Below are 27199 nucleotides of genomic sequence, written 5' to 3'. Positions count from 1 at the left end.
GTGTGTGTTCCAACGACAAACCGATGAAAGGAGTTAAACATTGTGAGCTTGGTGTAGTGGGAAGTATTTTGCAGTCTTGGTTGCATGTGTAGTCCTGGCTCAAGGAGACAGAGATCTAAAGTTACTGCAACAAACTGCCTCTTACTGATTGGAGCACAGCTAATTCCACTGTACACCAACATCAGGCCTCTTTTCGTGAAGACCTCGCTTCCTGGAATACAACCTGGTAGGGTCAGCGGGGTCGCCACTCTGTAGGTGTTCTCCAAATGCTTGAGGCACACAATACGAGATCTTCAGAGACCTCCCCAAATAATTGCTTCCGGATGAGAGAACTGCCTGAACATTCCATTCTGCGATACGACTAATTTCAAGATTCTGAAGAAGCCTTGTGGGAGAAATGTCACTCAGACAAACATCATTGTGCTGTTATATCAAACAAGCAATTTGGACTGTGACCACCAATACTTTGGGCTTTTTATTAATCCTGAAGATAACATAAATTAAACATTGTATATATATATTAATAGAATAAATTTGCAACAAGAACATTAACAAAAGATTTAAATAAATCCAAACTTTTTTGCACACAGGTCAAATGAAATTACATTTCATTCATTAGAATCTCTGCAATTATTATTAATTAATCTTTATGATACAAAGCATAATGAGAGACCATGGTTCTGAACCATCATTTAGATAAATACTGAAGGCCTTTTACTTCTTCTAGTTCACGCTCTAAGAGAGTGAATTTGGTATTGCGAATCAATAGAGAGTGGAGCCTGGGACTCTATTCGATGGCAAAATGGCTAAGAAGCCACCAGGCTGTAGAATTGTTTGACACGTAAAGAAATACTGGAGTGGGCATTAGCCACCGCAGTTGTGACTACAGACGGGAAGGGTGGGAAAGCGTGGTTTAAGGCAAGGAGTAGTGACTCAAGTGTAGAGAGGGAGTAGGGTGAGACCTCTGCGGGGTGATTGTCTTACTCACAGATCATAGGTTATTTCATGTTACCACTTCCAGTTTGAGATTCCCCATGGTGATGTCCCATCATAGGCCGTACGCCACTCTGTGCACGCGCTCAGCTTATTGACGCTTCAGCTGCACTAGTCGGGGAAGCAGCAGCCACAGGGTGAGGGACCGCTACAGAAATCAGTGCATGCTGGGAGTGCCTGGTGCTGCAAAGAGCAAATGATGTGTAACATTATCCTTCACAGACTGCAAGCACGCTTCTTCCGGAGAAGGTTCCGTATTGGTGCACACGGTAGAAGGTGATCATGGATCTGAGGACTGATTCAGTGAGCAGAAGAGAACTGATAGGGAAAGACAGAGGAAGGAATGTTTCAGAATATCTGCAAATTCTCCTGGGGATGATCTACAGCAGTCAATAGGGTTTTCCCTGAACAGTCACACAGTGTGTTCAGCTCGGACCATGACGAAGCGGACCACGGCGTGAAGTGACCAGTGCTGATCTACCATGTTAGCAACAGGGAGCTCAATCTCTGCTTACTGCAAAGCTCAGCAGTATTTCTTCGGCTTCCAAGTGCTCTGGCTCAGATGAAATCTCATTTGCTTCTCCAGCTTCCTGCAGAGTTCGTCGTCGTGGGACCGCCCCGTTCTCAGCCTGCAGAGTGTGGATGTTTTGCAGGCCTGCTCGCACACCTCCTGCACGTGGCCCTTGTGGTGGAGGTACCAAAACTTCTGGAAAAGGGCCTCGTCCCGGAGGAAGCTTTGCAGGAGGTTGTCCCAGTCGGCTGGGAAGGAGTTGTTCAAGCCGAAGGCTGCCCGTGCACTGTACAGGGTCGTCCACTGTGGGGGTGGTGCACCGTCTGCATTCGCTTCCGTTAGGTTCAGGATGTGGGTCTCGTGGTCTAGCACCATGTGGGAACTAGTGGAATAGTTTCCATCAATCTCGTAGATGCGGTAACCTGGAAGAAAGGGCAGGTGAGAATGAGTTACTCCAGTCATTAGAACTACAAAGGCCAATTTAAAACATTTAAAAATAAATTTCAGTAATACAAACTACACTCAAGTCTTAAACCATTTCAAACCTTGTTCCTTTACATAGTCTTTATTTTCTGGCGATAAACGCTCATTGCTACATAGTCACATGACTTCGACCAGTTTGGATGAGTGACTGCAATTGTAGAGTGTCTACCACTTGGCAATGGTCTTTGAAAATTTCCCAGCTAACAAGTACTTTTTCAGCTTTTATCCATTGCTTGTGTGTGTGAGAAGATAATAAGACAGGAAAAGTGTTTCAGAACAGTGGTCACTCTACTGAGAAAAAAGTGCCCTCTCTGGACTTAAAATTAAGTTCTCATTTTCCACATTTTGCTGACCTGCCACTCCCTGGCCTAATTATCAACCATTACAATTTAAGTTTACTGTAAGGGCGTGTCATGCCCGCAGCAGAGGACTTTCAGTAAAACACATTCTCCTTCATGCAACACTTCTGTTGACACGAAACATATGAATAGACTGATAGGCCTTCTTCAGGCACCCTATGGTAGTGTTGCCAAATGGCATGTGGCTGATGGCACTGCGCTGCTCTCGCTAGGTGGATTTGTCTTGCTCTTGCATAGAGCCTGTTACACTCATGTACACTTTAAAAACATCTGGGACTCTGAGCGATAAACTTCACTGAATGAATTTAAAGCCTGAGGACTGAAGCTCCAATAGACTTTTACACAGAGAAACCGACTCTTATCTGTGAGCGGAAGAGTGAGAAAAAGGCAAGAATTTTGCGGTGGCAAGTTCTTGGTTGTGGATATGAATCCCTGGGGGTGCCCTCTTGGTGTTGTGGGAAAACAGTTGTAATTTATTCTATTTTTTCAAGGAGAGGGTCTCTGTTCACTTTTGTGCACTACATAGATTTTTAAGCAGTCCCTCTCAAAAGCGTTGGGTAGCAAAAAACTTGATGCAGATGTCAGGAAACGTGTTCTTAAGGCCAGTTGGCCAAACAAAGCTTGCTGATATTTAAGGACGTCAACAAAATAATGCTTGGTGAAAGTACGTGGGACCGACCGAGTACTCGCCTTGCAGATATTTGTTAAATAGATGTTACCAAAAAAGGCAAGTGTTGCACCCTTTTTGTGTGCAGAGTGGGCTCTAGGGGGCACAGGAAATGTGTGATGAGCCTTAGCATAGCAAGTTTGTATACACTTGACTAACTGATCCTGCCAATGTCAAAGTTAGTGTTTACAGAGCCCCTGTGGGGGCTTGCACAGTTGAGTTGACATTCTAAATAGCTTAGTACAATCAATGTAGTACATATGTGCTTAACATCCAGAGTATATAGGGCTCTTTCTGCTACAGGCTTTAGTTGAGCGAAAAAATGGGGAACTAAATGGTTTTGTTCATGTGAAACAACTTTGGGCAGAAATCCGGTGTTGGTATGAAGAGTGGTCTTATCTTTAAGAACCTGAATAAAGGGTTCTTGAACTGTAAGAGCGTAAATCTCGCTAATGCATCTGAAGAAGGTGACTGATTGAAAAAAAAGACCTTCCAATCAATCAATCAATCAATCAGTACTTGTAGAGTGCTACTAATCACCCTCGGGAGTATCCAGGCACTGGTGAGACGTGCGGGTCGAAGAGTCAGGTCTTGAGCTCCTTTCTGAAGGTGGTCAGTATTGGGGCGGTGCGTAGGTGGAGAAGGAGGAATCTGGTGGCGAGATGGGAGAAGGAACGTCCTCCTGTGTGGCTGCAATGTATTCATTGGGCGCTTGAGAGGGTGAGGTGTGCGGAGCAGAGGTTTCTCATGGAAAGGTGAAAATTCAGACAGTGGTTCAAGTGGTGGGGTCCGATGTTGTGGGGTGCCTTCTATGCGTGGGTGAGGAGTTTGAACTGGCATCTCTGTTGTACAGGGAGCCAGTGGAGGTCCTTTAGATGGTTGGAGATGCAAGAACTTTTGGGACGGTCGAAGATGAGTCTGGCCGCTGTGTTCTGGATGGTTTGAAGTCTTTGCATGAGCTCGGTGGATGTGACTGTATAAAGTGCGTTGCCGTAGTCGAGTCGGCTGGCGATGAGGGCTTGTGTGACTATTTTCCTTGTGCTTGCGGGGAGCCATCTGAAGATCTTGCACAGTAGGTGGGTCATGTGGAAGCAGGCTGAGGCAACTGCATTTATCTGACATTTCATTGTGAGTTTGTTGCCAGTATGATGCCTAAGTTGTTAGCATGGTCTCTGGGTATGGGGGGTGGGTCCGAGCACTAAGGGCCACCAGGAGTCGTTCCAAAGGGCATTGTCTCTGCCAAAGACCAGAACTTCGCTCTTGTTGGGGTTTAACTTGAGGCAGCTGTCTCTCATCCATGTTGCAACATTCTGCATGCATGTGTGGAAGTTGTCTTTTGTCTGAGTGGGGTTTGTTGATAGTGAGAGGATAAGCTGGGTGTTGTCGGCATTGGAGACAATGCAGATCTGGTGTGATCTGATGATGCCTGCAAGTGGGGTCATGTAGATGTTGAAGAGGGTGGGACTCAAGGAAGAGCCTTGTGGTACTTCGCAGATGATGTGTTGGGGGGGGGAGCGAGGTGAATGGGGGCGGGGGGACTTTCTGGGTACATCTTGTGAAGAAAGACTCTATCCACTTGAGTGCGTTGCCCATGATTCCGATCTGGAGGACTCTTTGGATGAGGGTGTGGTGGGAAACGGTGTTGAAGGATGCAAAGAGGTCTAGGAGGATGAAGGCAGCTGTCTCCCCTCTGTGGAGTAGAGCTCGTATGTCATCTGTGGCTGCGCTTAAGGCTGTCTCAGTGCTGTGATTGGCTTTGAAGCCCGACTGGCATGCGTCAAGAAGGTCGTGTCTTTAAAGGTGGCTGGTCAGTTGTGTGCTGAAGGCATCCTCCAGTGCTTTGGCTTGGAAGGGGAGGAGGATAATTGGGCAGTAGTTCTGGAGATTGGTGGGTTCTGCAGGTGGCTTCTTGAGGACTGGCTGAACCTATGCGTACTTCCAAACTTCTGGGAAAGTGCTGGTATTGGTTGAGGTGTTCAGTATGGTGGTGAGCTGAGGGCTGATTATGCTGTTTCCAAGGTTCAAAATATGGTGCGAGTAGGGGTCGTCCGGTGCTCCTGAGTGGATGGATTTCATCAGGGTGGTGGTGGTAAGTTGGTCTTTGTGTAGAGTTGTAGGATGGTATCTGTGTTGGGTTGTGGGAGGCGGCTGGCTGTGGTTCAAAGTTTTTGTAGATAGCTTCAATCGTGTTGTGGAAGTGGTTGGTGAGTTTGTCGCAGATCTATTAAGAGAGAAGGGTCATGATCTCTGTGGCTGGGGGAGAGAGGCAGAACTCTCTGAAGTTTAGGGGTTCAAAAGGAGGAGGTCCCATGCATCATTTGAGAACTACACTGAGGTTCCAGGCAGGTGCCAGTGGAATGTTTGGAAGTATTACCCTCTTTAGACCCTCTAAGAAGGCCTTAATGGCTGGTATTCTAACCTGGGAGGGCTGTTATCTGTATTGGAGGTACACTGCAAATGCTTTTAAGTGTAAACATGTAGATGTGTAGGCAACGACTGCCTTGTGTAAGTGTTGGAGGTAGGAAACAATGTCCTGCAAGGAAACTTTAAATGGATAAAACTGTTTAGAAATACAGTAGTGCCTTAACTTTTTCCAGTTTGTGGCATAGCATGCACGAGTAGTAGCATGCATGCTACTCGCATGATACCCATGCATTCCTACGGGAGACTGAAGTAACCCAACTCTAGTGCAAATCACGAAGTTCAGCTGTTTGGGACCTGGGTGTGTGAGTTGACTCTGATGCTGAGTGGGTCTGATATCCCAGTGGTATTGATTGAACCTAGAGAGGAGGCAAGTGTGTGCGGCCGCCACAAGCAATACATGCTTAGTACATTTTCTACGACTCCTGGCAAGGCGGAGGAGCCTCTCTAGTGGCCTGGGCAAAGGCCTCCTTATGGGCAGTATGGACTACCAAGGAGAATAGAAGTATATACCCCCTAAACTGAGTAATCCATAGCAGGATTGTGACTTTTATCTTCACCACTTACAACACAGACAGCATCTTCGGTCTCCTTTTTAAAGCACCCTTCTTTAGTGGCACACCTTAACTTCATTACTGCAGTCTGTTCAATAGAGGGTACTAGTCTGAGCTTTCACGTGGTTGTAGCCCAAGATGTTACTTCAATAGGAGATTTTGTTTCTAATATATCTTGGCCAGCACACACGTCAGCCCAAGTATTACAAAACACTCCTGCCATACAAAAAGCCAGACCAGTTGCCTTTGCCAATGCTTCTTCTTTAATTGCATGCCTCCTTTTTATTGTATTAATCTGTGCACACCTCAACTTGTTTCCAAGCCTCTTCAGTTCCTGGTGAGTGTAGGTACAAAATACATCATCATAAATACACTCTGTCACTCATTCTTGTACTCCTGCATCCATTCGTCCACCCACTGCTCCATTCTTACATTCACCCACACTAAAACATACGCATACATTTAATTGGCACGTACAAGGTCAATTTAAAATGAAAGTTGAAAAAAGAAAAATGCTACTGTATAAACGTGGCTGGCATGAGCTTGCAATTGGGAATAAGAAAAAAAACATAGCAGTAAGCACCCATCTTGTAATTGTAAAGTGTTTAATTGATGTACAAGATCCAAGATAGCAGACATATCCAAGATGGCTGTCTGGTGACCACATCCTTTTGGGCCAATGCTTCTCAAGCAGTGGCCCCAAAGGATGTGGTGCTCTGCAGATGACATGAGCAGTAAATGAATCTAGTGGCCCAGCAGCATTTTCTAGGGAGCTGCCTGTCACTCCCAAAAACGTAAATACATACATTAAAAAGAGAGAAAGAAAGAAAAAAAGGGGACCTATAAAAGAAGATCATGCAAAACTAAAGTGAATGATACACTAGCCCTGGCAAGGAAGCACACTCTGATTGAAGCAGATGCATACATGGAATCAGGCAAAACGTCATCACTGAGCGGGCGACAGAGCCAGTGGCTGAAGTGGGCTGACCCACTGCTCAACAAAAGTGATGCACAGTTCCCCTAGGTAAAAAATATTAAAGGGATCAGTAGACAATGAAAAAAGTGAATGAAGACACAGTGGAGGGGGATCCTCCTATTCGGAATTTAAGGGCCTCACACACCCAGCAAGCTAGGTGTCATGCTTCATCATATGGCTCTGCCCCTCGCTGAGTCGGCGGTGCAATACCCAGCGGTCACCCTTCGCAGGGGCTCTTTGTCGGGGATCTTTTATTCCTGCCGTATGGTGTAGTGGGGGTGAGGGCCCGAAGGGGTGAGAGAGTGTAGATGTGCTAGGGTGAAGTTAAAATAGGTTGGGTAGTCCACAAAAACTATTTTAATATAGTGGTAACCCGCCTAAATAAAAACAAAATGAGAGTGGTTGCTTGAAGTGGCTCACTGGCCCATGCTCTGCTGTTACAGATGTAAATGAGTGTGAATGACACTCAAACAGACCAGTGGCTGAAGAGGGCTGACTAAGCTCCTCCACGTGTACATAAGTTTATGTAGTTTTTTTTTTTATAATTTATTTTTATTTTATAAAAGTTTATGTAGTTTTTATGAACCTTTTTAAATTGCATGATCCTGACAGAGCTTAAAGCGCTTTAATACACAAACAACTATATGCTATGCATAGAATTATAAACGTGTATTAAATTACAATATACAACCACTGCTGAGAGGCCTAACAAGGGTTCTCAGTGCAAATCCTCTACTCCCAGGCCTTGTCCGAGTGGGTTAACAAACGCCAACACACTGTCCTACTACAGTAATCTGACAGATTCAATGTAACAAAAGTCCTGCCTACATGTTTTAACATAGTGTAATAACAAACCTACCCTTAAAGCCCTAGTGCCTTTAACATATGTCTCATACAATAATTGTCAGACCTACATCGTTGTCTGAATTTTTTATACTAAACAGATCAGACGTGTGGACTATATTTTATCTTTGGCTTGTTGCAATGACCAGCCCAGGCCTCCATGGACGTCAAGTCACCAAAATGCCAGCGGTAGCTGAAGTGACATCACACACCTCTGACCTTCAATTTCACTTACAAACATGCTTATGTATACACACACATTCACACTTACACACACTCACCCGCAAACATGCACAGATGTATCAACATTTTTTTTTACTTCAGTTACCAGGGAATGCCATATTACAGCTAATTGTACTCAATTTTTTTATTACACTAATGGCGAATAATTAAACATTATTCACTATCAGTGTAATGAAACAATTAAGACAAATTAAAAAGAGAGGAGCTCCAACTGAAGGACGAAGCACAAGCTCTGGCAAACCTCCTACTCAAAAGGCGGACATGCTGGCATACCTCCAGAGCCGTAAACACAGTTCCACCATTATAGTACATAATTCCGGACCAGATTTTCGGCATAGAAACCACCTTCACTCATACCAGCCGGGACGGAAGTACAACCGGCAGAGAGACTGGCAACTCCTTCTCAAGAGCCTTTCAGCCCTGAAGAAGTCTTGGGGTATTCCCCAGACGAAACACGTGTTGGCTGGGCAATTGCACGCAATAAAAGAAGAACAAACAATACTCCAGAGTGTTCTTCTACATGCATCATTTATTGTACAACATTGTATTTCCAACCTGTTGAACCCGACACAGAGAAATTGCTCCATATACATCATTTAACGTGAGCACAGGCCCGTTTTTGCGTATTGGCTTTCACATATGCTTCTTTAAAAGAAATGTCAGGCCTTCTGGCTTTGTTGTAGTTTTTAATAATAAACCGATCAAATCTATTGATCGGACTACGTTTCCTAATGAAACAATCAGGCCTGCTGCCTTTATTATTGGCGTGTCACAACGAAAAAAAAAACCTGTCATACTATATGAAGCCTAAGCATTCCCACAAAGCACCCAAAAGGTTACCTTTCATAACAAACAGATTCGGACCCAAAACATTGAACATAACTTTTCCCCAATGAACCAATCATGCCCACCCACCTGAGAAACCTCCACTGGCTCCCCGTCAACAAAAGGATCACGTTCAGGCTGCTCACCCACGCACACAAGGTGCTCCACAACATGGGCCCTGAATACCTCAACAGCCGCCTCTCGTTCTACACCCCAACCCGCCAGCTCCGCTCCACCAGCCTCGCCCTCGCCGCCATCCCACGGATTCACAGAACCACCACTGGAGGAAGATCATTCTTCTACCTGGCAGCGAAGACCTGGAACTCCCTCCCCAAACACCTACGACTGACCCAAGACCATCTCACCTTCAGGAAACACCTCAAGACTTGGCTCTTCGAGCAGTAGCGGCACCCCCCCCCCCCCACCCCCGGATCCACCCAACCCCTCCAGCGTCTTGAGACCCCCACAGATGAGTAGCGCACTCTATAAATGCATTGATTGATTGATTGATGCCAACAGCTTTTGTCATCGGCTTGTCAAAATAACCAAATCAGGTGTAGCATACTGAGCATAGGCTTTCCTATAGGCAACAGTCATAAAATTACAAACATGTACAAAACTATAGCTGAGAAAAGAATATTCAAGTCCTCCTAAGAGGCTCCAATCTAGATGATCACAATAGAAATGATCGACGCACAATGCTTGTAAGAAGGATACAACCACTCATAGCCTTGCCTACTACAGTGATCTGTGAGGTGTCGTATAGCAAAACAGCTGCCTACAGGCTTTACCAAAGTGTAATAACAACCCACCTTTAAAGGCCTCTTGACTTTAACATGTGTTTTGCACTATAGATGGGGGGGCGACACTATCGCTTCTCCTGGAACTTTTGATCATAAGTCAGACCCCTGGCATCTGATAAATCTTTTTCTATAGAAAATCAGGGCCCCGGCATTTACCAGTGGCTTGTCACCATAACCAATCAAAGAAGCTGCGAGATGCCACGTAAGAAAGTACCCGAGTGCCGGTTTAAGTTTGTTCTGATAACAATCCACCCTCACAGGCCTATTGACTTTAACACAGGCTTTTCACAATAAGGCATTGCAACTTTTCATAATAAGAAATCAAGCCTGGGGCATCTGACAAACGGCGTAATTGGGTTGTCATCACAACCTGTTCAGGCCTACTGTACTGAGCATTAGCTTTCCAACAAGGGAATAAGGTGTAATAGAAGTGGGAGCACACAGCGCCCGCCCAATCAAATGCAACAGCTGAGGGAAGGAACGTGTAGGAGGAGCCTAAGCCCCTGTCCAATTAGATACCACAGCTGAGGAAAGGAACGTGTAGGAGGAGCCTAAGCCCCCGACCAATCAGCTACCACAGCTGAGGAAAGGAACGTGTAGGAGGAGCCTAAGCCCCTGACCAATCAAATGCAACAGCTGAGGACAGGAACGTGTAGGAGGAGCCTAAGCCCCTGCCCAATAAAATACCCCAGTTGAGGAAATGAACCTGAAGGAGGAGCCTAAGCCCCCCACCGCCCCCCCTTTTCAGGAGTGCTTGATATTTATAGCTCTTTTTCTATTGCCTCATATAAGGTCTGCAACAGATGCCCTGTCCAAACATTTTGTTCTCATTACACCTGCTTTTTTGACGGAAAATCTGTCAACATGAAAGATATTATTTTAGCTGCAGTACTTTTAGGGGAGAGGGGTCGGATCCTGCCAAGGCAATACAACAGAATCGACAGATGTAAAAAAAAAAAAAAAATCTTCCCGGTCATAAATAGGCCGGTACTGCATCGCAACCTTGGGGTGACGTCACACGGTGAATAGTCATTTATTACTATTACCCTTGTCAAGTGTTTTATTGCAGACGGTTTTCATACCCACGGCGCAAATCAATAATAATATATTACCATGTGAATTGTTTTATTACCCATAGCCCAGATTAATGGCGCCGTGTACTGTAAGCTGTTAAGTATCTTGGCCCCTGCTGACTTCTGCAATTCTTTGTCCAATAAAATACTATTTACCTGCTTGGGATTCTAATTTCGGATGTACAGCACCCCACACTGATTTGCATAGAGGCCGCGTTTCTTAGGGCCATATGTATCAAGCTAAATAGCATTCGCAAAGGCCGAAATTCGCAGAATTTCGGCCTTTGCGAATGCTAATTAGCTAAATGGTATGTATGAAACATCTTCGCAGCAAAATAAGGAATCGCACATTTTGCTATTCCTTATTTTGCGATTGCACTTAAGGAATCGCAAAATTTGCGATTCCTCAAATGCAATGTATCAAAGAAATATTTATGCAAAAATGCCAATAAGGATTCGCTTAGTTGGTGGTAAGTTGCGAATTCTTTTAAAAAATCAATTTATTTAAATTCCAAAGGTGCCATATGACGCTCATACATGCCCTTAGGGCATGTATGTGCGCCATATGCCCACACATGTCTTTTTCAGTGGTGCAGCAGGGTGTTCTTGTGACACCCCTGCACCCTTGAAAATATTCGCAATTTGCGATTAGCAAATTGCTAATCGCAAATATCCCCTTCATTCCTATGGGCCTCCTGGCCCATAGAAATGAATGGGAAAATTGCGATTAGCAATTTGCTAATCGCAATTTAGGAATGATAAGGAATCGCTAAAAAGAAGCGATTTCCTACATACATACCGTTTTGCGAATTCTAAATAGCGATTCCTTAAAAATCGCTAAACGGTATGATGATATTAATCTCACGCCACTTGAAGCTCTGGCAAACGAGCCCTAAAACACCCCCCCCCGCTGCTGTCGGTGCCTTGGCGTTCCTCTTTCAGCAGGCTCCAGTCTCGTTTATTGCAGTCTTCTGCCACCTTGTGGCTGGGCTAGGAACATGCTTTGAATACTTCAACATTACATGCCTGAGCAGTAAATCGTGGTGACACAGACATGCATCTCAGACGTGGGGGTATATTTTAAGTGTGCCGAGCTGCGTCATTAGGAAAGTACATGAATGCGATGCCTCGTATTTAAACGATACACGCATCCCTGTGCTTTCCTCTGCCTGGTGCGCAGTAAGCTGCCTAGCGCCAACGCAGGGACCCTGGCGCCATGGTGCAAAGGTGCCTGCGTTCAGGGATGATTGTTTCTGTGCAGGAGGGGACACCTTCCTGCAAAAAAACAATAATTGATGGCAATGTCCTTCTTCCATGTGTGCTGCAGAATGCAGTACACATAGAAAGAGGGAAAAATGAGGAGAACTAAAGGTATTTTATCTTGCTGCGCCATTTTTAACCCTCCCCTAGGGAGCCGTTCGAATCTAATGCTTTCCCAGGTTTACGAAGCTTTCTAAATCTGGGAATGCATCATATTCCATGGGTGCTGCAAGGGAACACCCACAGCAACACCCATGGAACGCCCCTATCACACAGAGTAATGCGTGAAGGGGTACCACATATATACAAGTCCATGAAAAGCCAGGCAGGGTGACTTTGCGTGGCCTTGTAAATATGGGTCAGCACACTGAGCCACTGGAGGGTCAAAAAATCATGACGCTCCGGTGGTGTAAGGGGCTTGTAAATATGCCCCATGGTTTGGTTTCATCAAAATCACAGAAATGTTACGAGAAAATATTTGTTTTCTACTTTGGTTGTATTATCTCCGGCGGCTCAGCGCCCAACAGCTGGGATCAAAATTAAAACCAGCACCAAAAAGGGCGTCAACCAAAAATCCACCACCCCCACAACACAGATCGCACCCTATCTGATGTGGTTTAAAGTGACAGTCCTGGACGCCAACTCAGAACTGGACAGTTGACGTCTAATGAGGACACTGTATGTTTTGAGACCATTTGGGGACTATTCTGTTCTTCCAAGGGGGCGATGTAGCGCGTCAGCATCCACCAGCGCGTCACCTGGGGCATCAAATGTTAGGGGCCCAACTCTTCAAAACATCCGCTTGCAGAGAGGATTTTTGAGGCGGTGACTATTCCCTCAGAACTGGCGACACCGACTGGATTGCATAAATGCACCAGAGCTAGCTGCAAACTGGACGCTAGCAGGAGGGGCTTTGGAAGCAGATTTCATAACTAATGAACCAGTACTTTAGTCAACATGAAAGAGATGCAAAGGTAAAGTTTGTACTGTGTCTGGTATGATCTCAAGGTGACATGAGTGGGTCTAGTCTTTCAATTGCATGCGCAGAGATAAACGCAGTTATGTTTTCTCTTTCGCGGACTGTGCACCGAGAGCCTCAGAGCTTCAGCATTTCACTAATTGTATTTGTAATTCAGTATTTCATTAATTGTCCAAAAAACAATTAGCTTCATGGTCCTGCGTGCACTGTATCAATGAAAGGTTTCGCATGAGTGTTTGTGAAGTTACCGTAGGAAGGAAAGCACGCCTCTACATTTAACTGAAGGCCGCTTCCTTGGGCCGTAAGGAGGTGTTGCTTTCATTTTGGATGTGCTTTTCTATTTTATGGAATAATACAGGATTATTCAGTAGATGTAGAGCAAACGTCACCATACCATGTGATGTGTTTTCTGTTTTATTATCATTTAGCTCAATATACCTTTGACATCGCGCCACCCTGGCTGTACTATTTTTCTGTATAAAAACATATAAAATCTCTTCTCTGTTTGGGAGAGGAGAAAGGCTCCTTCCCGGTTCCCGGTGTCCTTTTATCCACGTTAGTCTTTTTATCAATCTGAACTTAGAATACTTTCATGTTTCTTCTCTCCTACTAAACTGCACAGTCCTCATGACAAATGGTATTTGACTCTTATTCTGCTTCACACTACCTAATTCAAAGTTTAGGGTCAGCTTCCACTGCCAATGATATTTTACATATATATGCATTATGAACATTTTGATTTGAGTAACTAACCATATATATTTTGTTTTCTTGAATGATTGTTACTTTTTAAATAAACTTTCATGGTTTGTGCTTTAAACTGTGTCTCGTTTACATTGATCTATGTCTAGTCTGTGGGTGACATTTTGTATATTGTTCCTAGTGCTCTGGTCTTTAAAAAAAATCACACATAACCCTGATCCACCAATCAGCCCTTTTGATGTCAAAAACATCAACAGGGCCAATCAGTATAATTAACAGTAATAGCTCTGGTACTGCACAGGCAATAGGATTGTCTTTCAGTGTTCATTGGACCCAAGCATTTTAATATATCAATAAGGTTGAAAAATAAATAATTAAATATTTAAACAAAAACATATATTTCCTACTAGCATTACTATATTACTACTTTTCGTCAAAGTAAAAGAATCAGTTCCTGCAATAAGGAGCATTTTGTTCACCTAGCGGCGTGTTTGGTCACTCACCTGGGTTCAGGTTGATGTACGTGGTGACACTTGGAGCTATAAAGGCCACTGACACCGGGCGGGACAGCGTCTCTTCATCATAGAACAATTCAAACTCGTCCACATGTGTGTGCCCGAAGAACTGGGCAGCGATGGTGCTCTCGTACCTGTGGAGAGAGATGAGGGGCATTATGACAACTGATCTGGTGAGTCAAGGCGCTATTCCACCACCATCTCAAGCAACCACTCCTTGCCTGCCTATTCACCTCCAAAGTGTTCCTCTCACTGCAAACAAGCTCATATCACCAGCTTAACCACCAAATGTTTTTGCATCTCTCAAGGAAACCCACCTATTTACAATTTACAAGGCACCCCAGGCACGCCTAGACATTTTCTTGTTACTTCCTCGCCTTTCGCAGTGCCTGGTTCTTTCTGCTCTGACCAACCTATCACTCACATATTTAGATGTCTGCTCCATTCTTGTTCACCTATCTGGGTGCCTGCTCCATTCTCCTCTCTTGCTCACCACCCCCAGGCCTGCTTCATTCTCCTCTCTTGCTCACCTGCCTGGATTTCTGCTCCATTCTCCTCTCTTGCTCACCACCCCATGCCTCCTTTCCTCTCCTCCCTTGCAAATTTGACTCACATCCTGGTCTTTTCTGCTCCATTCTCCTGCTCTCTTGCTCACCTGTCTTCTTGTCTTGGCCATCATCAGCCACTGTTCCACATTTCTTTGCAGTGCAGAGCATTCTGCTCCCACCTCCTTTCATCTATTGCACATCTCTCCACAACACTCCTTCTTACCTTACGTTTGCAATCTGCTTCTGCTTACAGACAGATGTCTTGTTCCGATCAATGCTATGCTGCTGGCTCGCTTTGCGTGCCTTGAAGTTGGCATTAAGTCTTTCGCCACCTTACAAGTTGCTGACTTCTCTTCCTTCTGTTACCTTTAGTGCCAGTACTTACAGGCCTCACTTTTTGGTGCTTTCTTTCCACTCGCCCTTAAATATTGCCGAACTTACCCTCAAGATGCTCCCACTCTCAGTGTCATAGTTTATACCTTTCCTTCCCTCCAGCGTCTGTTCTCCTTCACCCGAAGGCGAAGCTTCCCAGGTGCCACAGACACTACAGCCTCGCCTGCTACTGATCTCAGGCAATACCCCCTTATTCGCACATCCATCTTCTGCCTGAGACCCTCAGTCTTCCATCGCTTTGCAATAGGACAACCACATTCATCCCTTTTACAGTCATTAACCCTGAACTTGTGGCACCTCCTTAATACCACCAGCAAAACAAAGCCCTTCACCCAGCCAACTATTCCTCTCTCCAGCGGTTCCTCAGCCCTCCATTGGTGATCTTGTGACCTTTGACTATTCTGCAAGATATAATGTCACATAGCCCTCTGCCTAGCCCTCCACTCAGCTGTCCATCAAGCCCACCACCTAGGATCACCCATTTATCTCTCTATCTAGCTCCAACACAGACCTCCAGCTAGGCCACCACGCAGGTGATCCAGCCATTCATTCCTCTACTTATCTCTACAAGAGGTCCTCCACCAAGCCCACCACCTGGGACCACTTATTTATCTCTCCATCTAACTCTGACACAGACAACCACAAGGATCTCAAGCTAAACCCCCATCAGGACCTCCATTCCACCCTCCACTTATCCCTACACGAAGCTCACCACCAAGCCCGCGGCCTAGCCAGCCGTCCGCCAAACCCACCACCTAGGACCAAGATTTATCTCCATCTACCTCTTACATGGACCTCCAGGCTAGGCCACCACCAGGACCTCATTCAACCATCTACTTATTACTGCCCTCCAAAGCAAAGCCCACCTGTGAACTCCTCCTCCTACTCTTTGCAGTGCATCTGTTTTCCAAACGCTCACATGCCACCTCCGCTCACGGAATCCTTTTCCTCATTCTTCCTCTCAACAGCCAAGATGGAGTCTCTTCCCTGCACCCCTCCCTTCCTCCCACTTTGACCTTCAACAGATACTGTACCACCTGCGGCCTCACCTGTTTACGATGCGGTAGTAATTCCAACTCCAGCTTTTGAGGCAGATGCCGGGAGGGATGTGGCCAATGATGTGGACCTGGAGTGAGAGGAGATATCACAGCATTACCGCCAAAGAACACGCGCAGTCTGCGTTACACAACAAGGAACAAGAGAAGCATCATCGGTCTCACAGATATGAAGCAACTAAGATTTAAAACAGTCGGGATGAAGATACCCAGAGAAGTGCTGCAAGAACAGCAATGAGGAAATCAGATCCTATAAACTCGACGTTCCCAATAACATCCCAAAACTGTGCAATCTGAGATCTTAGCTGCCATTGATATTAGCTGGTGTTTAAAACAGGCCGTGCTCTCCCCCGCCTTGCATATGCAATAGACAATTCCATCGATGCCTCTTTCAATGATGAGTTCAGAACAGACTTCTGTAAGAAATGGGCTATTCCCCTTATTCTGATAAAAATGGACCTGCAAGAAGGTGGCCTGAAAAACTACATGCTTATTACTCTTTTACCCTCTCTTTCCAAAATCAAGAAACAACACTTCGCTGAATGCTTGCCTAAATTCCCTTGAATCCATACAGATGATGGACTGGGCACCATCAGACTTTCTCATGGAGCACAGCAGCCGCCCTTGACAATCTTCAGAACATGAAAGACCTTAATCTCCCGGCTGGCTTTGCAGAATTACATACAGTCAACTACATCAATTTTTAGACCATTTAGCAGCCCTGGGTTTATCAGGGCAAGCTCCACAATTGGTTCTGGTAATTTCTCACTGGATACCATGAAGTACCCATCACTACATGCCTGAAACATGTGGCAGTAGTGCTTTGAAAAGTTATGCAAGGATGACCATGTAGCTGCCCGGCAAATGTCTATAACCATGATGGCTCTGAAAGAGCTATGGAAGAAGTCATGGTTGTGGTGGAATGAGCATGCATATCCTCCGGAGAATCTTCATTGGCCAAGGTTTGGGAGCTCTTGATACACGGTATGACCCAACATGAACTGGTGCATTTGATCATCACCTTGTGCTTTTTAGCTTCAGCAAACGGTTAAGACCTGGTCACGAACCCGGTCATGTTGCTCGCAGTCAATGTAGTAAGAAACTGCAAGCCTGGGGTCCAGTCTATGCAGACATTCCTCCTTGGCCAGGTGCACAGGAGGGAAGGATAATTGAAGGGTAGCAGACTGACCCATTTCACATTCTGACACCACCTTGAGTAGTAAGGATGGAAAAGTATGAGGAACCAACTTATCTGGGAGAGAATTGTGAAGGGTGGAAAAACTGAAAGGATCAGTAAAATCCATGCCCTGCTCCTAAAGAGACGTAACCTGCTCGGCCTCTTTATCCAGCAGGGCAATAAGTTGTGAGCAGGCTCCGAAGGAAATGTGAACTGGAGGTAGGATAGGAAAGGAAGGCCGTAGCCTCTGCAGACCAGTTGTATTACCCAATATTCTGTATTTATTTGATCGGTGGGTGGCAAGAAAGACACTCACAGGAAGGGGATTGGAAGCAACAGAACCTGCAAAGGGTGGTGAGGCTGAGGTCTGATTTGGGGGACAACCCCTAGATCAACCAGTGCTCAGAAATAGTTGCTGTGGCATTCCAACGCGGTGAGAGGACTGCCTTTGACAAGTGTGCAGAGCTGAAGCATAGAACTTCCAACACCATTTGTGGACTTTCTGTTTAGCTGAGGCCAGATGCAGGGATGAGCCGTAGACCTGCCGCTCTTGAAGTAGTGCAAGGAGGAGTTGAAGTTCTCACTGAGCAGCTACTCGCGGTCAAAGGGCCATAAACGCAGTCTGGACATCTCCCAAAAATCCAATGAAACACATTGAAGCACGCTCACGCAGTAGGCCGAGCAAATGTATCCTCAGACTTAAGGCCACACTGTTGTGAGAGATCCAGGCCATCACTCACCAGGTAAGAGAATGGCTTGGTCGTACGGTCTGGAAGGGTTAAACATGTGAGTTTCAACACTTCCCATAAGCAAGAATGTATCAGCCTAAAAGACAGGTGGCATTAACCATTTGTAGGCACAAACTGCCAAAGGCAAAACACTATGAGACCAAAAGCATGACTTTTTTAGATTCATTGTCTGAGGGAGATGTAGTAAAGGCATTGATATTCTGTTTTGATGACAATATTTGAAAAACTGCACACTCCAGTGAAAGACCAGTGGACAGAAAATGGGACTCATTCAGAGGAAACCTAGGGCATGTGGCAATCTGCCTATGGACTGTCAGACTCCAATAGGGTGTCTCCCATGCACTCATGATAGGGTCCAAGAGCAAGGGCTCCTCCCTTAAATGGATGGTTGTTAGATTTCCATCAGGATGTTAGATTTACTTCCCCAGAAGGTAAAGTCAGTTCCAGAACTTCAGCCGCCATCAGAACGACTGTCATAAAAGATTAAACATCCTCCGAAGAAGGGCAGGAAATATCATCACTGGCACTTTTTGAATCCAAGTAAAGGCCACCATCAGTATTGGAAGGTGGAAGGATGTGCTTAGCCGCCAATCTGCCATAGTCTTTATCCTCTATAGCCAAGGCGACTGAACCTGAACCCAAAATCTGGTGCAAGCGGGTGATCCTTCCCATTTGTGGATTACACTTTCCTCTACCGAATCTTTGACCAGCGCCAGAGTCGGCTCCCTGGGCTGCACCAATTCAGCTTTGAAATCAGCACCGAAGAAGGGTTAGAGCACACATGGGACAGTGTTCTAGTAGGTTTCGACTTTACCTCAGGCATCTGGACTGAAGCCCATTGCACGCGGCATCAGACTTGCAGCCGCCAAAGTCACCATGGAATGGAAACAACGCCACAGGGCTCTAACATTCAGTTTACCATGTACACATTGTTAGACTCCGTTTTTCAAACAAATACACATTTTGTTTTTAGAAAAGCTACTGTTCATTTTCAGCAACAATCTGTGCAAGTGTTTTGGGTTGACTTTGGGATCCTCACTGTCTCCAATATTTTAGAAAGTTTATCCTTCTGGAGTGGACTTCACTAATCACTTCTTCAGTGTCCCTTTCTTTGAATGCCAAAGAGAACTAAGTTTAATATAATTCTGTGTCCGCGGCAGCCGGCTTGCTAAGGATGCGCAGTGAAGTTCAATGCAGCCAAGACTCAGGGAGTGCTTTGTGCTGACTATCCAGCACTCTGGCTCGATGGCCCGTGGTGTGCTGCGATGCGTATCTTGCCCCATGCAAGTGTCATGGGGCTTAATTGGTCAATTCCATGACTCAAACCTTAGATACAAAGAATTATAGAATCTTGCTTCTGCAACCAGAAACCCTTCCAGAGGATCCCTCCCACGCCTTCTACTGCAGGGTGGATACGGTCAATGCACCTGCTCAATCAAGCGACGCTGTGTTATGAGCCTTCATCAGGGACTTCTCTTCAGTGAGAGGACTACAATGAGCCCAGAAGCTGGCAGTCGACCTCTTGATGGGGGTTTGCCGAAGAAACTTATTCCCGGTGCCGAGGGTTCATCACTGGCTCCTTCGAGCTATAGTATATTTCTAACAGCTATGAGTGGATATATTGTCTGCCACATCATACTCTCAGAAAAGCTACGAACATGATTCTGTGGTTTTATCACAGATCCACCATGGGACGTAGCTCATTCTGGGTGTTGACTCCCAGTTAAATATATACCAACTACTCATTAGGCAGAAATCTTCTGGTGTAGAGCTCCCATTCAGAATAGTCGCCTCCATTCACAAAGCTTTAGAAAGCCTACGCAGCTTAATATAATCACACAAATCTACTTATGATGTGTCCAGGATGGAGTGTTCATCTATGGCCAAGAGCCGAAACGTGTTGTTTGAAGGATTTAGCAGTTGTTTTACCATTATAAATAGGAACACTTTCAAGTATTATCTGACAATATATGAAAAAGGCACAACACAAGTTTTCTTTCCTACCTTCTCCTTCTCATCTTCTGAAGCCTGCAGGACCTGAATCAACCATTGGAGCTGGCCAGCAGGATCCGTCGAGTTGATGCTGAGCCAGAAATTTTCCTCCGAGCAGAAGTTCATGTTGAGGGATACGAGGCGGAGGCCCGGTCGTAGCCTCACCGTGTAGAACCCGGCCTCTCTGCAAATAGAAGAGTTATATTACACACACAATAAATCACTTGGTTCAAGGGAAATTTGGGAAAGCACTCTGAAGCTCGGGTAGCATTAGAATCTTGGAATCTAATATTTCCAACCGAGTAGTCAATTGATAGGTCCAAATAGATCCTTTTTTCTAAACACCTTCTATCACCGTCAACCACATACCTAACAGGGAAAGTCATCAATCAAATGAGGATTAAATAGTGGATTTTCAGAAACATCCTTATGAGTTTTCTTTGAACAAGCACTGCCAAATCCAAAAAGTCTGGCCTTGGGAAACATGTATGCAACTTGCACAGAAAAAAATATTAAAAAATATGCAAACAAAGATGTGGCTCTGCAGCCCAGCCACACCAACCCTGGTACTGACGTGTACTCTTTTTCAATTGACTGTACACAGGTGATCAGATTAAATGTCGTCATTCACAGTGTAAGAGAGCCAATGGCTGAAGGGGTCTGACCCATTGCCCCATGCTGTATCCTGTGGAGGGTAGAAGCCAAATGTGAATTCCACTTACGCAGACCAATGGTTGAACTAAGCTGATAGAGGCCCATGTACGTAGGTATTTTTAGTAGTCATTTAATTTGGTAAAAATGAGGCTGTTGAGAATCCTAAGGCCAGATATAAAAATGAATATGTGCTCTAAAGCCAATGTTTGAGAGTGTAGTCCAAAAAAGGGAAACATTTTCAGGGGACCCCCCTCCTGACCCGTATCCCTGATGTACGTATGCTGCATCCCCCCCACCACCCCCCATCTCCCAGTTCAAGCCTTACTTTGAGGATCAGTCTGTACGCGCCTTTCCACCGAGGGTCTCATTTAGGTGGCAAGTAATTACAACAGATTCAACTGGTGGAGTGTGTATCAGATTTTTTTGATTTTTTTTACTTTTAATGATAGCTAAAAAGGCTGCTATGCTTGCTATTTTGTACTGTAACTCACAAAATGACATAAAAGAGGCCTATAATGTTCAACAATTTTTACAACTCAAAACTGTTGTGAAAACATTTAGAATTTTGTTGCTAAATCTGAATAGGAATAGACATCCTAAACAAAAATATTAATATTGTCATGGTAATGTGACTCACGGCTGCCTTTTTTTTATTTGTTAAAAGTTTGTATAAGAGTCGGTACTGGTTTTCAGGGCTAGTACCAACTTTTACACAAACTCAAGAGGAAATCTTACTAAGAAGATATCCTCCCTTTGAAAATCGGTTACCCATTCCCCTCCCGAATTGACTGCTTTGAGGGGATGGCAACCTTACAATGGTTTCGAATCCAAATTGGGGTTGAAAACCATGGATACATAGTACTGCAAATCAGAATTTGAAAGGTACGCCATAAAAACGCCCCTTCCAAATTGTGATTTGTTATGCATTTCTAACCCCATTTTGTATTTAAGCCTTTATCAAAGCACAAAATGAGTTCAGTACATTAAAAATAAAATAATTTAGTGGTCATAAATCATTTTCTGATTTAAGACCATATCAAATCACAAAATTAGTTTAGTACATTAAAAAGGCCATTTAGTGGTCGCAAAACCTGTGATTTATGAAGTCGCAGGCTTTGCAACTGCTAAATGGCTTCCCACATCTGGCGCCACATCTTTTCCTCAGGGTCTATATTTGCTTATCTGCTACGTTGACACATCCAGTGGTGCTGTCATCAACATATCCCTTCCTCAGATTGTTGTGCGTGATTTGCCTCTACAACTAGCTTTCAGTTTCCACCTGTGTTTTAGCACACACTATCCTGAGCAACAACAATTGCGAGAGTTTTGTGTCAAACGAAAACCTGTGCTTAAAAGCTCTAGAAGCCTGCTTGTCAAGGCCTGGTGCTCATTAAATCCACACATGACTTTGCCTTTTGGCTCGAATACCCATGCCTTGGGGGTTACTGTCCCTATACAATAACAACTATGAGTTAATAGATTAATGATGCATAAAATGTTAGTACCTGGTGCAGAACACACACTTCTGAAGTCGAAACATGTCAACGGCAAGGCTTGAAGTTCATTTAAAAGTTGAACGCGGAGGTCCAGTTTCAGACAAGACAATGACATAATGAGATTGGCCTCTGCTGATGTGTACACTGGGTTCAGTGACTGCAGGAAAGATGGCAGTCCCTCAGTTTGCTTTACCAGAACAGCTTCAATTATTAGCTTACTGTTTCGCACTTCTACAACAGCCTCACGTGCAGGACTGAACGTGATACCACCCACGGAATGAATCACAAACCACAGACCAGCGTGCACTTCCTTTTCTTAGAAATTACTTCTCGTTTTGTGGTATTTCATGAAACTGATTAAACCTTGACGTGTTTTATAAATACACCCCCCCACCCCCGAGTGATTATATAATGCAGACGATCAGAGACTCATCAAATGGATTTCAGGTACTTTAGCCAAGACAGGCACCCCGAAGAGGAACAAAGGGCATGGCCAATAGTTCTGCTTGCATTCTGATTCCCAAATAAAATATTTGTAATAAGCCTGCCTCTCTGGGAGAAGAAAACAAAAAACGAATTCCTTCTGTATGCAATGCATTTATGAGATAAAGAACTGAATGTGTGATTTTTCTGTGGATGTTTGAAATTTAAAATAGTCCTTCCTGCATTGTAATGCAAGCTCTCCATAGGAAGTGGAGTGATACATCAGGCAGCCAATAGCATGAGGTAAGAGAGAAAATACTCTTCCGAGGAGCCAAATCCCACTCTATGAATATTTTAATGAATTGCCAACAATAGGGATAAAGGGCCTGAATACTGGTGCCATAAGGCATCCAGATACAATCGGGAAACTGGAATATTTTACCCGCTACGTTTGGAAGATGGTAAGCAAATGATGGTAAAAACTAATTCTCATTCATAAAGGGAGCATTTTTAAGTGGGTGAATAATTACACATATAAAAGTGTAAAGTTAAAACAGTTTTCTCCTCTGCAATGGCGGAGCAGCATTGCCCCACTGCCTGGCTCAGAGCCAGCATATCTAAAATAAAACAATGTTCTTGCATCGTTTTAGTTTTCATTTGTCGGCTCTTAGCCAGTGGTGTTGGGAGGTGGGAGGGAGAGTGCTAGTGCACTCCACTCCCTAAGTGCTCATGTGTGTTTGGTGGGCCGTCTCAGGCTGACCTAAACTCACACGCGCGGTTAGGTTTTCTTAAACCCAGCTGCATTGAGCTGCCGGGCTTGAGAAACCCCACCGACTCCCTGGTCTGAGCAGGGCGTCTTTCCTGCCTGCTCAGAGAAGCACGGGATTGGACAGGGAGTCTATCCCAGGGGCTGCTGGGACCAGCAGGCAGGAAGAGGAGAGGCAGTGCGACGAGACGTGACGCGACGCTGTTGCAGCCGGCGGCTAAAGGTATGTGTTTTTTTTAAAAACTGTATTTTTCACTCCCTCCGCGTGACCCCAACTGCCCCACCAACCTTTGTTTATGGCGTCCGCCACTGTTTTTGACTATGCCACATTTACCTAAAACTCCAAAAAGAACATCAGTGTGACTATACGGGTTGGTGAAACTCCTTTTGGGAGAATTTTCAATATGAGGAAACTGGTAGAGGTATAGGTGCGAAGTGTGGTGGTAAATATATTATTACAGTTATTGGGGTTCGTGAGGAGCACTCCGGTTACTCTCGTTTATCAGATTTAAAAACTGGTGCTGCGACTAATAAGGGTAGTCACCCCCTGTTCGAATTGTGAGTTATGGCGGGTTAACAAACCTGCCTAGGCGCGCACTGTGCACTTGGTGTGTGTACACCTTGGTTTCACAAAGAAATCTCCTTCAAATGCTAAACCATAATACTGTAAACATTTTTAATGCTCATTACTCATCGTTTGCAGTTCATTCTTTTTCTCACGATGCTGATTATTACATCATATCAACATATACAATGATATTTTAAATACATTTTAAATCATTCCTTTACATCATTTGTATGCCTTAATTCTTTATCTGAACATTGCAGTTGTTTTGTTCTGCCCTATGCATTTCGGTACACATAGGTACCTTCATCAGGGGCCAATTTCTGTGTGTTCAAATAAATGTACTCGCAATCGTATGCTTTCTCTCTGCAACACTTTAGAAAGGCTGTACCGTGGTCGCTGTATTTGATAGATCTCAATGGCCGGTTAAACGATCTTTAGTCGTGTCCGTGTTGTCCGTAGTATCTAAAGTATACAAAATCGCGTTCTCAAATATATTATGGCATACGTAGGGATACTACGAGGTGAGATGGAGGTGTTAAGGTGCAGGGAGTGTGTAGAGGTACCTGGGTACAGATAGTGAAGAGGTATAAGATTAAACATAGGAGAGGTACAAGGGAGAGTCAGCATTAAAAGAGTATAGGCAGTGTTCTAGGCATTATGATATAGGTACTGGGAGAGGTACGATTGGTTAGGTAGAGGTGTAAGAGCAGTGATAAATATTATGGTGCAGGTAGGGATACATATTCTAATAGGTAGGGGCTGAGGTTTTAGAATACAGGGAGGGTGTAGCAGTGCCTGTATACAGGCATGTAGAGGTTTGCATGTAAAGGTAGGTTTAGAAATAAGTTTAATGCAGGGTACTGCAGTAGGAGTAGAAGTGCAAGGGTGCAGGCTGTAGGTACTATGGTACAGGCAGGGGTAGATGTATATTGGTGAAGGTAGCGTTAGTGGTACAGGGGTACGGCGGGCTCGGGGTATAATGGTTTGGGTAGGGTTAGTGGTTCAGGGGTACAGATTGGAGTACTGTTAAAGGTGGATGTGCATAGGCAGGAGTGAATAAACTGTGGTCATCGGTGGGGTAGTGGTACTGGTATACGCAGGAGTAAAGGGCAGGTGTAAGGTAAAACACAGTTGAGGGTTAAATGGAGGTTAGCACATGCCCCTGTAGAGGAAGAGCAATGAAGAGAGGAACAGACAAAGAAGAATGGATGGGGAAGAAGGCGGGCAGACAGGGAAGGAAATGAGAAACAAGGAATCTAAGAGATCCTGAAAAAAAGAACTGTAGGGTATTTTAGCGGCATGAAGATCATTTCCCCAAGATTGAGTCGACATCCTCGTAACGTCATGCGATTACAACAAATAGATGAAACCCGCTCATGAACAAAGTTTCTCCAGAATAGGTTTCCTTAAATGTGTTTTTCTCCAGAATCACATACATTGATCCCTTTTACCCTGAAGCCCCACCTGGGGTTAGTAAGCAGAAAATGGCCACCTTGTTGCTGCTGGTCCTTGCTGGTGCCAAAGACCTGTGCACACTACTGCAGTAGAGAGATGAAAGCTTGGGGAGAGTTATCTATCCATGACACCTACCTTCTTCTGTCTGGAATGTTTCCCTGGACATAGGGATGAAATCAGAAGGTGTGAAATTCATGTGGGGCAACTGATAGCAATCAATCACCCATCCTGGAGCAAGTCAGACCTTCAGGAGCTTGACCCTGACAACCTGGACAGTTTCACTTTTCCATTAAGAGACAGAACTCGATGCTAGTGGGGCAGTATGCAAAGGATCTGAGGTAGACAATGTATTATGGATGCCCAGCATGGGGGAGGGTGTGTAAAGGGGCAGAACGCGATGATAGTGTGGCCTCTAAAAAGTGTTAAAACAGGTATTCTGGGCTTACATTCAAGATGGCCTATCCCATAGTTTAGCGATAGGCACCTTGACAATGCAGTTTCTTTTAATTAAACCTTCTTGGATTTTTGAGCGATTTCGTGACGAAATTCAGCCAATACATTAAAATGGGCTAAAAAAATGGAAAGGCAAGCTCTGATTGTTGTGATCTGTGTACTATGGGAGTAAAAGAAAACAAACTACACATACTATTCTTCTGCCAAGCATATCAAAAATGTAGAAGGAAATGGATCAGACCCATCTGCCGATTATTGGGCATAAGATCCTGTATAGCGGCAGAGAGAATATTGAGATCAGATACATGTAGTTTTTAGCATGAGTAGGTATCTCTTCAGTGTGAATCTATTAAGGAAGAAGGAAGGCATGAAATGTTAATGGAAAGTGTATTAATCCCCTCTAGTCTTGCACTGCATTTTAACATGCTCACATGGAATCTATTGTTACTACCATATAGACCAGAGTTCTTCCATCTGTGGAGCGCGCCCCCGCAGGAGGGCGCGACACCATCCCAGGGGGGGCGCGGACTCAACCCTAAAATCTTACCTTTGTTGTCCTCGGCAGCGCAAGTCTTCACCCATTTCAAATGGGAATTTCTTTCATTAGCGAACTCCTGGTGACAGAGGGTTGGAGGGGTGAGGGAAAGGAAATCATTGGGCACGACGCGCCCATGCTTTTGTCAGCTAAGTGCTAACAGTTCACCGTCCTAGGAGGGGGTTAATTCGCGCTGAAATGCTTCAGCTGCAGTGGGAGGCAGTGTCTCCTCTGCTGAAACCGAAAGCAAAGGAATAGACAGTCGTGTTCCTTTGTGTTCGATTTCAGTGTACCCAGCGCTCCTTTCTGTGTGGTCAGAGCACTGGCTTCTCGTCGGATAGTTAGACCTGCGTGCTTGGTGGTCCCCTACCGTGTGTGACATGTTCATCCAGCTATATCGTACCTCGAAAAAGTGTAGTTCTAGGACCTACAGTTTCATTTGTTACTTTGCGGTTGGACTTAAAATCCCATCATGCAAAGTCCTGTTGGTGTGAGGCCACTTATCGGCTATTTTTCTTTTCAACTTTTTTTTTTACAGCATTTACAGTCGAGTTGGGTCATCTTGCTGACTGCATCAGGTTATTTTTTCTGTGAACTCCCTCCTATTGCAGGACATGTTTTACGTTACCATCGACGGAATCTGTCCAAGTCCCATCACGCACATGGCAGAAAGACTAGGATGAGCAGATAAGGCAACATAGTTGGGTTGGATCAGTGGAGAAACAGAG

At 44.8% G+C, this 27199-nt stretch overlaps 1 protein-coding gene across 1 annotated transcript in view; it reads right to left on the bottom strand.

Moving 5' to 3' along the window:
* Nucleotides 1-462: 462 nt before the first annotated feature.
* The window catches only part of SMPD1 (sphingomyelin phosphodiesterase 1), a 104246-nt gene continuing 77509 nt past the window's right edge, over nt 463-27199 (bottom strand). Inside the window, exons 3-6 of the mRNA XM_078658715.1 lie at nt 20134-20305; nt 16198-16274; nt 14196-14341; nt 463-1926 (exon numbers count right to left, since the gene is read on the bottom strand). Of these exons, the coding sequence (XP_078514841.1) occupies nt 1517-1926; nt 14196-14341; nt 16198-16274; nt 20134-20305 (805 nt within the window). The 3' untranslated portion in view covers nt 463-1516. The remainder of the gene's footprint in view (nt 1927-14195; nt 14342-16197; nt 16275-20133; nt 20306-27199) is intronic.

This window comes from Lissotriton helveticus, chromosome 8 (assembly GCF_964261635.1).
Source record: "Lissotriton helveticus chromosome 8, aLisHel1.1, whole genome shotgun sequence".
NCBI classification, from domain to species: domain Eukaryota; kingdom Metazoa; phylum Chordata; class Amphibia; order Caudata; family Salamandridae; genus Lissotriton; species Lissotriton helveticus.
The sequence above is the reverse complement of the archived record's forward strand: the minus strand, read 5'-3'. Positions and strand labels throughout refer to the sequence as shown.